The 12,320-nt window shown below is 44.3% G+C and overlaps 1 protein-coding gene across 3 annotated transcripts in view; it reads left to right on the top strand.

Moving 5' to 3' along the window:
- The window catches only part of LYPD6B (LY6/PLAUR domain containing 6B), a 77,641-nt gene extending 75,889 nt beyond the window's left edge, over positions 1–1,752 (top strand). For all 3 annotated transcript variants that reach the window (XM_036320372.1, XM_036320373.1, XM_036320374.1), the window contains one exon: positions 1,071–1,752. In XM_036320372.1, coding sequence (XP_036176265.1) covers positions 1,071–1,235 — 165 coding nt within the window. In that variant the 3' untranslated portion in view covers positions 1,236–1,752. The remainder of the gene's footprint in view (positions 1–1,070) is intronic.
- The last annotated feature ends 10,568 nt before the right edge of the window (positions 1,753–12,320 follow it).

Genomic DNA, 12,320 nt, shown 5'->3' with positions numbered 1-12,320 from the left:
TAGATGAGGAAGCAAGAGTCTGAAAGATTAACCTCAGTTTAATATGATGAACTATAGATACATTTTAGATTGATAGAGCTCTCTCATTTTCTCATTCTAACATCCTAAGTGAGCATTTTACTCTTTTATATGTCTGGAACCCTAAAATGCTTGAGAAAAAATTACTTGAGAGTATGTTAATTTCATGAGGTCTTAGAACTTGACTTAGCCTGTCTGTACAGAAAAGTGGCTTCTAGCTCTGGCTGCAGGGAGAGTCTCCTGGGGAGCTTGTCTAAGCCATGGTGGTGGTGGGAGGGGCCATCCCAGGCCAACTGAGACAAAACCTCAGGGTGGGGTCCTGGGCCTCAGGATGTTTTTTTGTTTTGTTTTAAGTTCCTCAAGGAGATTCTGATGTGCAGCCTACGTTAAAAAGCACTGATAAAGATACTTAAGAGTCACTGTCTTTATCTTCCCTAGCCATCCTGGAAGCCTCTATGAATGGCGAGGATTATAAGGTTGAGGCATTTTACCGGGTATTAAGGCAGGTGATGGCTTCCCCTGAAAACACCTTGTGCTATCAGGGAGCAAGCAGTTTTCATCGCTCAGCAACCATAATTAGCAAGTCATTGCTGTTGTAATGATAGTAATCAGGTGTTCTATAGACAATAGAGGGGCATTATTATCCCCTAACAAGGAGTACTGAGAAAGAAAATCAATGGGCAATCCAAGATGTTTCTAGCTTTCATTTTTGTTTCAGTGTTTTCCCTTACAAGCCTTCAGAAGATTTGTTGACTCAATCAAACAGTCTTATTCAGTTGCCCTTCCTCTTCTTTCCCATGCTTATGCTTGGGCTGGTGTAGATAAAACATGGTTAAGAAAAGATTCCCCAGATGTTCCTTACTTTCAGGTCAGTGGAAGGAAGGCTACCCAAGGGCCTGGGTGGCTGATAGACTGGTTATCCAACTCTCATTCTGTCTGTCCTCAGCTAGAGATCCAGAAGCTTTTGTTTTGTTTTGTTTTTTCGTTTCACCCTTCCCTCTTCTTCCTGCTATTCATTCTCTCATCTCCCTCTGCTCTTCCTTTTGTAACAGGAGTGTAGGTCGTGCTGTGAAGGAATGATCTGCAATGTGGAATTACCCACCAACCACACTAACGCGGTCTTCGCCGTAATGCACGCTCAGAGAACGTCTGGGAGCAGTGCCCACACGCTCTGCCTGCCAGCGCTTGCCTGGGTTTTCATGCTTCCGTTGATATGATGCCGCCATTCCTAGGAAAGGCAGAGCCCAGCCCTCTGACGCACAAACTAAAAACTGTGTAAACAGCGAACTTTTGAATGAAGAGCAATCTTGCAGTTGGTGAAGAGTACACATTGGACTCAAAGCAGAAGACAGTTGTTTGCTTGGTTAAAACGCTCTTGCATGAGGCCATGGGATTCAGGAAGGGAATTTGGCCCGGGCTGAGGGCATTTTCTGGCTTCCAGGCTTCCTGGTCAAAGAGGCTGCATTTTGTCACTTTTGCAGGAAGGATCCTGCCAGCACCCACAATGGACAGGCTGTAGTAGCCTATGTTGTCCCCACCTGACCAGGCCTTTGGCTGAAAGGACTCCTTGACCTCACTGACTCTTTCAGAAGCTGCTGGGTCAGATCTTCTCTTTCTGTGATTAGCTCAGAGTGTCTCTGGGAAGTTTAACCCTTCCCCCGATGAAAAAGCAATGTATGCTAATTGTGTGTGTGTGTGGAGGAGAATAAAGCTTTTAAATTATGCAGAGTAAAATGCATGCTTGGGTGTTGCCTGACTGACATGAAGATCTCAGATGAAACACATTTACCAGTGTCATAAAGGAGGTCACTGAAGTTATGCTTTACACACACCCTGGGGGATATTTTCTGGCTTAAACTATAAAACTTCATGCCAAAGTGACTTCGTATTTTCTTTTTGGGGAAGTACACTTCTTAGGATGCTAAAAGCAAAGTATATGAATTTAGAAGGTCAGGAAACCTCCCTGATGAAGGAGGATGATACCTTATCACACGATGAACCCTCAGGAGTAGCAGATTAAAGTCAGAGAACCTAGCAAGACGGTCCCTCTTCCCCATAGTCAGCTTCTCTCTGGCAGGGCCACCAAGAAAACTTTCTAAAAACATCCTAAAACATTGTGTCCCCGTATCTCCTTCTCTTTCCCATTTTGAACAGTCTCAGAATTTCAAATAAGCACCTTCTTTTTATTCCTAGAATCCTGATTTCCTGCCTTTACACTTTGGGGTGATCATTAAACACTCTGCCCTTGTATGCATAGTGATGAGTTGATGGAGTCTTTGTGTTTTATTGAACATCCACTGTTAGGACACCCAGTGCTCCATAGTATCCATTAATGATACTATCCTTGCCATGCACACTCACCTATGATGAGGGTTGGTAAATTATGGCCCATGGGCCAAATATGCCTCACTGTTCTTAGTCTGCTAGACTGCTGTAACAAATATACTTTTAATTAAATGACTGAAACAAAAACATTTAATTCTCACAGTTCTAGGTGCTAGAAAGTCCAAGATCAAGGTGTCAGCAGATTGTGTCTGATGAGGGCCCTCATCATGGTTTGCAGAACACCATCTATTTGTATGATCTCAGGGCAGAAAGCAGGGAGAGAGCTCCATTACCTGCATTCCCTTATGAGGGCACTAATCCATTCATGAGGGCTCTACATTCATGACCTAATTATCTCTCAAAGGTCCCACATCCAAATACCATCACATTAGGTATTCAACATATGAATTGGGGTGGAGGGCACAAACATTTAGTCCATATCAACTACCTATTTTTGTGAATAAAGTTTTATTGGAACACAGCCATGTCTTTTCACTTCCATATTGTCTGACCAACTAAGTCTAGAAGATGTACTGCCTTGTCCTTTACAGGAAAAGCGCCGACCTCTAACCTGTGAAATGGTAAAACTGCATTGGGAGAAAGCTGCTTGCTTTGCAGAGCCTGTGATGCTCATGGTGGTTACTCAGCCTGGGAAGGGCTTGCCAGATCACTTTCCTTATTTTCTCTGTCTTCTGCATCAGTGCATTTTTCTTCTCTGTTTTGTTTGTCCCACTCATGTGATTCAGTCTCTTAGTAGTAATGTGCTGATGTCAGGGGCTGGTCTGTGTGCTTGTTTTTTCTTCTCTTTGATGCAATGGGAGGGTCTCAACTTAAGGCTCTTCAGCCTCCAATAAAACAGGGAGGAGGCAGACATCATTATCTCCCTGCTTATGGTTGAATAGTAGACTCACCTGGAAGCGTCGTTTTGAAGCCTGATACAGATTTATCCGCCTCTCACTCAGCACCTTGAAGTATTTGAGTTTTTGTAGCTGTGCTTGTTTGAAATTAATTATATATGGCTTCACTTGGAACAGTTTAATAGCATCTTTGCTGTCTTCTTATTCCTCAGGGTTTCTTTTGACTGTGTAATTGACGAATTGTCTGATGAAAAACCATTAGCAGACATTTTCTTTCTGACTGTGTTTCTGCTGTCTAGATTAATGAATTTTCCTTTGTGTGTGTGTTTTCTTTCCTGAGGAAACATCTTAATTTTCTCTTCTTCACCCCCACACATTGTGTTTGCATGGATTTCACTACTCACCACCACTTCCATAAGCATTTAAACTAGAGCTATGTTGAGCAAAAGAGGGAACATACAGAGAAAACTCACTCCTGGCAAAGATAGCCTAGTAAGTTCAGGTGCCAGATTTCCAAATAAAGACATGGAATGAGCCATTGAACCTGAATTTTAGACAAACAACAAACACTTTTTTATATAAGGCAATGTTTCAAGTCTTTGTAATAAATCAGAATCTTCTGCATAACTCATAACAATAAAATTCCTAGGGCTTCCTAGTGGTGTTGATTCAGTAGATCTGGGATGAAGTGCAAGTTTAACCCCAATAATTGAATGTTAAAAAAAGTAAAGCTCTCAGGTGAGTGTGATGTTCAGCTCTTCCCCTTAGCCACATAATGGAAATGCTAATGAATACTAATATGTGCACAAGTAACAGGGTAAAAGCCCTGGGTTCTCTCTCCCCAGACCAGCAGGATCAGATTACCTAGAAACTCATTAGAAATGCAAATTCTCCATTTCAGACATTGGCTCAGAAACTCTGGGGGTTCAGTCTGTATGTTAGTAAGGCCTCCAGGTGCTTCTGATGCACACACAAGCTCAAGAACTCCTGGACCCGAAAAGTGGTTCCCAAATGTCTTCCGTAAATGGGTCCCTGGTGGCTGTGTGAGAAACACACAGGGAACTTGTAAAAAAGAGAGCGAGAGAAGAAGGAGAAGGAGAAGGAAATAAAGAAAAAGAAAAGAGCCCGGCTGGCATGGCTCAGTGGTGGAGCATTGACCTATGAACCTGGAGGTCACAGTTCAATTCCTGATCAGGCACATGCCTGGGTTGTGGGCTCGATCCCCAGTGAGGGATGTGCAGGAGGCAGCCAATCAATGGTTTTTCTCTCATCGTTGATGTTTCAATCTCTCTCTCCCTCTCCCTTCCTCTCTGAAATCAATAAAATATATATTTTAAAAAAAGAAAAAGAAAGAAAATGGAACTCCAGAGAGTTAGATTTGTTACATTTGAGTTGCGACAGAAAATCTGCATTTTTAAGAAACTCTTAATTAATCCTGATACACAGCCACTTTGGGAGCCATTCAACTAGAGAATAAGAGATGGGCGAAATGTTGGTGACCAGAAGGCCCAGATTCCAACACCTAACCTTTGAGTTCTAATATAAACATCCCATGCATTATAAGTTGACTCTATGTGGTGTCTCTAATGTAATTTAAAAACTAGGATAAAAAAATAGATCCACCCATTAGCAGGGGTGGGCAAACTTTTTGACTCGAGGGCCACAATGGGTTCTTAAACTGGACCGGAGGGCCAGAACAAAAGCATGGATGGAGTGTTTGTGTGAACTAATATAAATTCAAAGTAAACATCATTACATACAAGGGTACGGTCTTTTTTTTTTTTTTAGTTTTATTCATTTCAAACTGGCCGGATTCGGCCCGCGGGCCGTAGTTTGCCCACTGCTGCATTAGAGTCTATATACCATGGTTTTTTTTTTTTTTTAGTCCATTATATAAGAACCTGGGACGGCCATGCACCCCAGGCCTCCGACTAATTTAATTTGCCTCTAGTGAGCAAGAAATGAAGTTCTTGTCATCAAAATGTGCAATGAGAATTGGGGTAGTGGGGGCAGGAAAGGAGGGGAATGTGTGGGTTTGTTGTAATAAAAGGCACAAGGGGATTTGCTGTGAATATGAGGAGGGTCTGAGGGAATGGCCTGCCAAGGTCCATTTTGAATAGATCTGCATTCCAGAATAAACTTTGAATTCCTATCCATCACTTATTTTCCAAAAAAGAAAGAAAATGGTAGCAAAACATCCTCCCCCACCCCCACCCCCACCCCCAGCAATAACTAAACTCTTCCTAAACCCAACTCAGGGTAAGTTAGCCGTCAGAAATTGCAGCCATTATTTTCCGTACAGTCTGCACTCTGTCATGTCAGTCACTGTGTAAAACGTATTTCAAAAGGAGAGGGAAGGGGTGGTTCGCTTTCGCTTTCTGGCTGGGAAAGAACTTACAAAGCTGCAAAGCGTGGAGTGAGTAATAGGAAGTGGCTTGGACTTGGGAGGTGAGGTTGAAATCTATCTCAGGCTTGTGAAATTGCTAACTAGCACACAAATGTGTTGTGACTGCTCGATTGCCGTCTTATAAAACCTTGCTCTGACCTTTGCGGTTTGGACCGATCATTTGTGATGGGTACCCTGCAATTTGTGGGGGGTTCCATTGTGATGCTGGATATGCCCGCGTCAAAGTTACACCAGAAGACAAAGGCTGGTGGTGGATGCGCACAGGTGAGTGTTACAGAAACTGGAAAACCGATGGCTGACAGAATTTGAGTCTGCCTTTAGGTGGCGTTCCACTCCGGTGCCCCCGAAACAGTCCAGCGTCTCTGTCCCGCTTCCCACTTTTCCCTTCGCCTTCATAGTTTTGCCTCCATCCCAGCCCCCTCCCTCATTGTCTTGGCCTCGGAGCTGTCTTTGAAGGAATCCGGAGTGGGAGATAACCATGGATTCAGCTGTGAAATATAAGGCTTACGCAGCCACATCCCGAATCTGCACTTTGAACAAGCACCTGATCACAATACTGGTGATTCTGATACTGGCAGTCTTAGAGCATTGTTTGAGAAATGGTAATGCAGGGCCCCTGCATGAGGCTGGAGATGCTTAAGGTGAGAGCATCACCCAATTCCTAACCCTCTGCACGTGCTCTTTTCTGGTCCATGGACCTGGAGGCACTGGCTTGGCAGAGCGGCTGCGACGAGCACAGTCCTGGGAGGCCTGGGACGTGTGGGAGCTGAGGGAAACCCGGAGGCTCTCCCAGGCGAGCAGGATGCCCAGGACTCTGACCATCCGCTGGGCTCCCTGCCGGTCATGGCTGAGTGAGGCAGTAAGGAGCACGGTAAAGGGCAAGGTGAGCCCATCCACAGGGACTGAGCAGAGACTAAAAATATTCTTCGGAAGAGGATAAGCAACATGGATAAAAAGGATGAACAGTTTCCGGAGACAGATTCTGACAAAGTTGTTGAGGGTGCACAGGGAGGGGACCTTTTATGGAGAGAGGTGTCCATCAGGATGATGTCAGCTACAAGGGACAGGTGCCCCGATCACAGTGACGTAGGTAAATGTCTGGCTCATATAACTGGGAGTCCAGAGAGACAGTAGGTTCCAGGGTGGACTTAATCCTATGGGCTTAGCTCCATTCCCCACTCTTCTTTTGGCGCTCACAGCTGTTGCCTCCTGCCCACAGCATCCAGGGGTGTAGACGGAGGGACACTGCTGGACATTCACAGAACGAGGAGGTCTCCACCCAGGCTGCCAGCAAATCGCAAGCAGGATGTGGTCACCTCCGCTTAGTACAGCTAAAGGGAGCTCAGCGTCCCCTGAGGCACGTGCGGTGCATGGCAGCAGGTAGCTATCTGAACAGCATAGGAATTAAAAAGGAGGAAGGAAGAAGCAGATCTGGGTGGGTAGCCAGAAAAGTCTGCTCCATCTCCCACAGGCGGAGGCTGTGTTGGGAGGCAGTTGCTAAGGTAGCTGGGAAAATGCTCTCATGTTAGAGATAAACGAGCCGAACCCTCCCGAGCTGTACAGACTTGTCCTAACGCACAGTCAGAGGAGCCCCCTCTCTGGGCTCCCCTTTGATTAACGTACATCGTAAATCCACAGGAAAGGAGCGCATGCGGCGCTTCCGTCTTCTCCACAAGAGCAGCTTTCTCCCTGCAGCACCTGGGCTCCACGGAACACGCTGTCTAGCCAGCACCACTCTGCAAACGTAGAGAAACAGGAAGGGAAAGGATGCACAAGGTGCAAGTGGGTGAGACACTAGGATTAGTGGTATATCCTAGGTATTTGATGAGTGTGCGTGGAGTACATGAACTTGAACCCTTCAGAAAGGCTCACTTCTCCAAGACCTGGGGCTGCAGCCTGGACACACCTGTTTCCATCATCCTTAGGTGAGGCAGACACTTGAGAAACCGCCTTAAAAGGGGGGCAGCTTCCATGCTTTTATTTTGTATTTGTTGTTGTGCTTATATTTGTTGACCTCCACAGTGTCCTGAACTGATTTGAATCCCATTCATGGCATTTTCCTTTAGGTCTGAAGGGTCCGTCGCTCCTTAGGACTTAACTGGAAACCAATGGAGAAGGCACTGTTTTCTGAATGTTTCCTTGTTGTTTGTTCTCTTTCCACATGCCCTCTGAGGAATGATCGGAAGTAGCCATTTGCCGGGGTCCAACCCCAGCAGGTCCAGGGGTCCCCAAAGGTGTGGATGGAGTCGGCGAAGAAGGAATGACACGGAGACAGCGTTCAGTTGATCAGCAGCCTAGCCAGGATCTCCAGCCAAGTTCTGGTCTGGATCTCCAGAGAGGTTCTGCCTAGGATCTCCAGCCAGGTTCTGTCCAGGTTCTCCAGCCAGGTTCAGTCACCAGGTTCTAGTCAGGTTCTCTTGCCATGTTCTATAGTCAGGTTCAGTCCAGGATCTTTTGCCATGTTCTCTCCCTAGGTTCTGTCTCTAGGTTCTGAGGCCAGTTTCTGTCCAGGATCTTTTGCCATGTTCTCTCCAGCGAAGTTCTTCTGTCTCTAGAGAACGTTCTGTGTAGGTTCTATGCCTAGGTTCTGTCTCCTTTGGTTCCGTATTCTAAGTTCTGTCTCTTGCTGTCTTACTACATCTGTATTTATACCAGTTGATTCAATCCTATCAATCTCTATTACAAAGGTTAGGGCGTTTCTTATCTCCACTCCAGGAAGCAAAGATTATGCAGCTTAAGCATGATTGTTCATAGTTAAAGTGATTAATTACCCTGCTGGCACTTAGTTAAGAGGTTTTATTCCCTCCCTAACTTCAGGGGAAAATCCCTACCTGGGGAAACAACCCTTCTCAGAGACCTTGGTTAAAACACACAGTGCCAAGAAGGTGAGCAAACACATTAAGAACAGTATGCCATATATGCCAGGTCCCCTGAAACAGCAAGGATGGACCGGCTCCCAGCAGCCATTTGTTTATTTCTAAATAGTTTTACAGTTATTATGAAATTAATCTTGAGTCAGAGATGGGTCCTGACTATTAAGTATTTGTCCTCATTTTAACTAATGGATTTAGGTCAGGATTCATTAATGCACTGAAGATGTCTTTTTTGTCAGTACTGTGGACAGATTCTTAAGGAAAGTTCCTCTGTAGCTCATCCAACAAAGGAAAATGAAGAAATAACTAAGTTGAAAGGCAAAGTAAAGGAGTAACACAGTAGTTTGCCTTGGGCAAACCCACATTTCTTTCGGTGGGTCTTTTCTTGTAACTAATCAGAAATCCAAATGTCTAATATTGATTTTGGAAGATATTTTCTCAGCACTATTCAGAATCTGGCTCTTTTATACTTACCTGGCCTTAAAAATTCTGGAATTTGAAGAAAGACCAGAGAAAGATTTTGATCATAGTTGCAACAATTTATCATCTTAAACTACCTGGGGGCAGGGAGTAATTATTTGACTGAGTTATAACAGATTAGCGAAATAATGCTACATGACATCAGTATTTTTCTTTTATAATGCAATGTTTCAAAGTGAAAAGTGAGTTTAATTAACTGGAAAGATAATCCATGATTTAATAAGATAATGATAATGAAGCACATATTGCAAGCAAAGAAGCAAGACAGAAACATGGAGTTTATGGTTAGGAAGAAAACAGTTAAATAGTTTGAAGCAAAACTTTGATTAAAAAAAAAAAAGAGGAAGAATGCTAGATCTTATCTCCTTTTTGAGCAAGGCAAGAGGCAAAGCCAACTCTTTCCCATTTCTATATCAACTACTGCTCTGGAAATGCAATTACCTGAAGTGGTTTGAAGTCCCTTGTCAGACTCTTGTCAGACGTGGATAAGTGCTTGTGCTAACGACGCGAGGACTGCACCGAAGTACATGGGTGCAGTTAGTTCTCAGGGCGCACGTGCAGAATCCTAATAAGTATTTAATTCTTTTCCTCAGAGAAGCCTGCCGTGCCTGGAGGGGATGCGTAATCTTAGATTTGCACAGACAAGTAGGAAAACCACTGCGTGTGGAGGGGTGTCGCAGTGCCTGCTCTCCTGGAACCTCTGCTGGCTTCGGCAGCACTACCTTACATGCGGGGGTCCGGCCTGGCCTACCAGGCTTCCCTTAGAGCTTCGGCCACTGCGGCCCTGGTCTGAGAATTTAGCTTTATAAGCAGCCAGGGTTTAGCTGCACAGGGGTGGGCAAACTTTTTGACTCAAGGGCCACAATGGGTTCTTAAACTGGACCGGAGGGCCGGAACAAAAGCATGGATGGAGTGTTTGTGTGAACTAATATAAATTCAACGTAAACATCATTACATAAAAGGGTACGGTCTTTTTTTTTTAAGTTTTATTCATTTCAAACGGACCGGATCCGGCCCGCGGGCCGTAGTTTGCCCACGGCTGCATGTCCTGACATACTCAATGCACCCAGGACCAGGTAATAGAAGGAGGATGGCTTTTATCCTGTCCTTCTCTTGGATAGAGAATGGGTGAATCACCTTGTGGGGGTCAATGGATGCGCAGGTGAATTATTTATAAGATGGGAGTAGTGAATGGTTTTGCAATGCAATATATTACCCTGTTTGAGAACCTGGTTCTTCCCACCCCTGTTTTGCTCCATGTAACTAAACTCCTGTCTGATTTTTATGATACATTTCTAAGACTCTGAAATGGTAGCCAACTTTTGATGTATATTCATCCTTTATAGGGAGCCGTCAGAAACCAATCTCTGGTAGAATCCTTAATAATGAAAGAATGACGAATGAAGAAAGAAGCCTAGAGCCTAACAGTCCTCAAAGTGTGTAACTTAGCCCCTGACGAACAGAATGTATCCCAGCATGTGACAAAAGAGATATGATTATAAATTAAAACAAAACAAAACTGGGCCCCGGAGATCCTCGACTCCCTGTCCCTATCACCTCTCACTATGCCCAACGTTGATTCCCATAATAGGGCCAACAGCAGACAAGCCAGGGCTTTGCCCAACAATAAACACCATTAAAATGAACCACGGAATACCTTTCACAAAGCTCCTAACCTCGCCAGCATTTGCTGTCCCACGTGTGCATATTATCTATCCCCCTCCGCCTCCTAGGCATTGCAGAAGAGTCAAGTAATGACTCCCACGTATTGGTAGTCAGCAAGTGCTGCAAATAAATATGAACTCATATTACCACCATTTTTTGAAGTAAGAAGTTGTATTTTATGTGCTACCCTTTATATTTTTGGTGCCTTTGAAGTCATTAAGATGCCCCTTCTGCACTCATTAAATTGACTTCATTTTATTGACAAACAGAGGGATTCTCATTTCGTTTTCGTTAACTGATTAGATTTCCTCAAACTTCAAATGCCTCATTTAAAAACAAACAATAGAAAATATAAGCTTTATATTATGTAATGTGGAGGGCTTTCATTTGATGCATAGTTTAGCTAATTTTCTTTTAGGCAAATAAGCAAACTAATTTATATAAGCCATTAATACCAATTATTAATGCTTTTCATTTTGTTAGTTTCAGCAATCTTTGCATGACATATACTGCAACAAAATGGAAATTGATTTCACCAAGTTTGGCACCACTGCAGTGTTTTGTAACCTTTGCAACCATGCTTATTTGAAAGGCTTGGTTTAATTATCCTTTTTTTTTTTTTTGCCTGCATCTCAAGATGCTGATGGTAACAGTTCTATTGCACTTGACAGTTAAAAGTAAATTCATCTCGAGTGTTCCTACACTGCCCTTGATGCTTGTCACATGAGGAGACTTTAATATGCCCACCAGAAAAACATTAGCCTCGCTCCTCTGCTAGGCCTGTCACATGTGCGGAAAACGAAGCAAATGTCTCAGCTACAAGGCGGTGTAGGAAGCAGGCGTTTGGGTAGAACAGAGCCTTGGTCAGTTCTGAGATGGAATTAAAGGCCCACTGGGAGTCACGACCCTTGGAAGGCAGGAGAGCTGGGACCTTCTCCCTGCTTCAGTGCCTGTACCGTGCCTTTCAATTATACCTGTGTTCGGTGTCTTCTCATTTTATCCCTCGCCCTGAGAACTGGCTCTCTGAGCCCCGGGTCATATGGCTTCTGCTTACACACATTGGGATCCATTGCGACTCTAGTTTTCTGGGCTGTCTATTTTCTACCTGTATTTACTTCTATGGCACAATCTGTGTTGCTCAGTGCTTTCTTGATCCAGAAGTCATTTCCACACCAGGCTCTCACATGGTCCCGGGTCCAGCTTCTTGGTTGGTTACCCCTGCTCCAGGGGCCCGTGGTCCTAGTGGGAAGAGGAACATGGCTCACAGGTGAGGGAGCACGGCTGCCTGATAATCCCCTCTGTAAGGCCGCTGGGCTGGGCAGTCTCCTTTTCAAGTGGTGGTGGGTGGGCTAAGTGCTATGACCAGCTGGGATTCCAAATAATAAGTGAGGACACACCTTTTTGAAGCTAAAATGTAACAACATAGGGACATCTTTCTCTCCTTGTCTCTCATCTCACTTCCACATCCTAACCTTCCCCAATTGCAAAATTATTCCATCAGCATTTGAATTTCAATGAATAAGACCATGTCTTGCCAGCTACCACATTTTCAATGGCCTACATTTTTGAAGGTAAGTGGTGTGGGAAACATTTTGTGTCCCAATGTTCTGGACAGTGAGGGCTGTGTTTATAAAAGGCTAAAATCCACAGAGACACAAAGAAGGTGACAGAGGTGACAGCCCAGAATGCTTGTGT

The sequence above is a fragment of the Myotis myotis genome, unplaced genomic scaffold (assembly GCF_014108235.1).
Source record: "Myotis myotis isolate mMyoMyo1 unplaced genomic scaffold, mMyoMyo1.p scaffold_m19_p_8, whole genome shotgun sequence".
In the NCBI taxonomy this organism is placed as follows: Eukaryota; Metazoa; Chordata; class Mammalia; order Chiroptera; family Vespertilionidae; genus Myotis; species Myotis myotis.
Note: the sequence above shows the minus strand (reverse complement) of the source record. Positions and strands in the feature narration are given on the sequence as shown.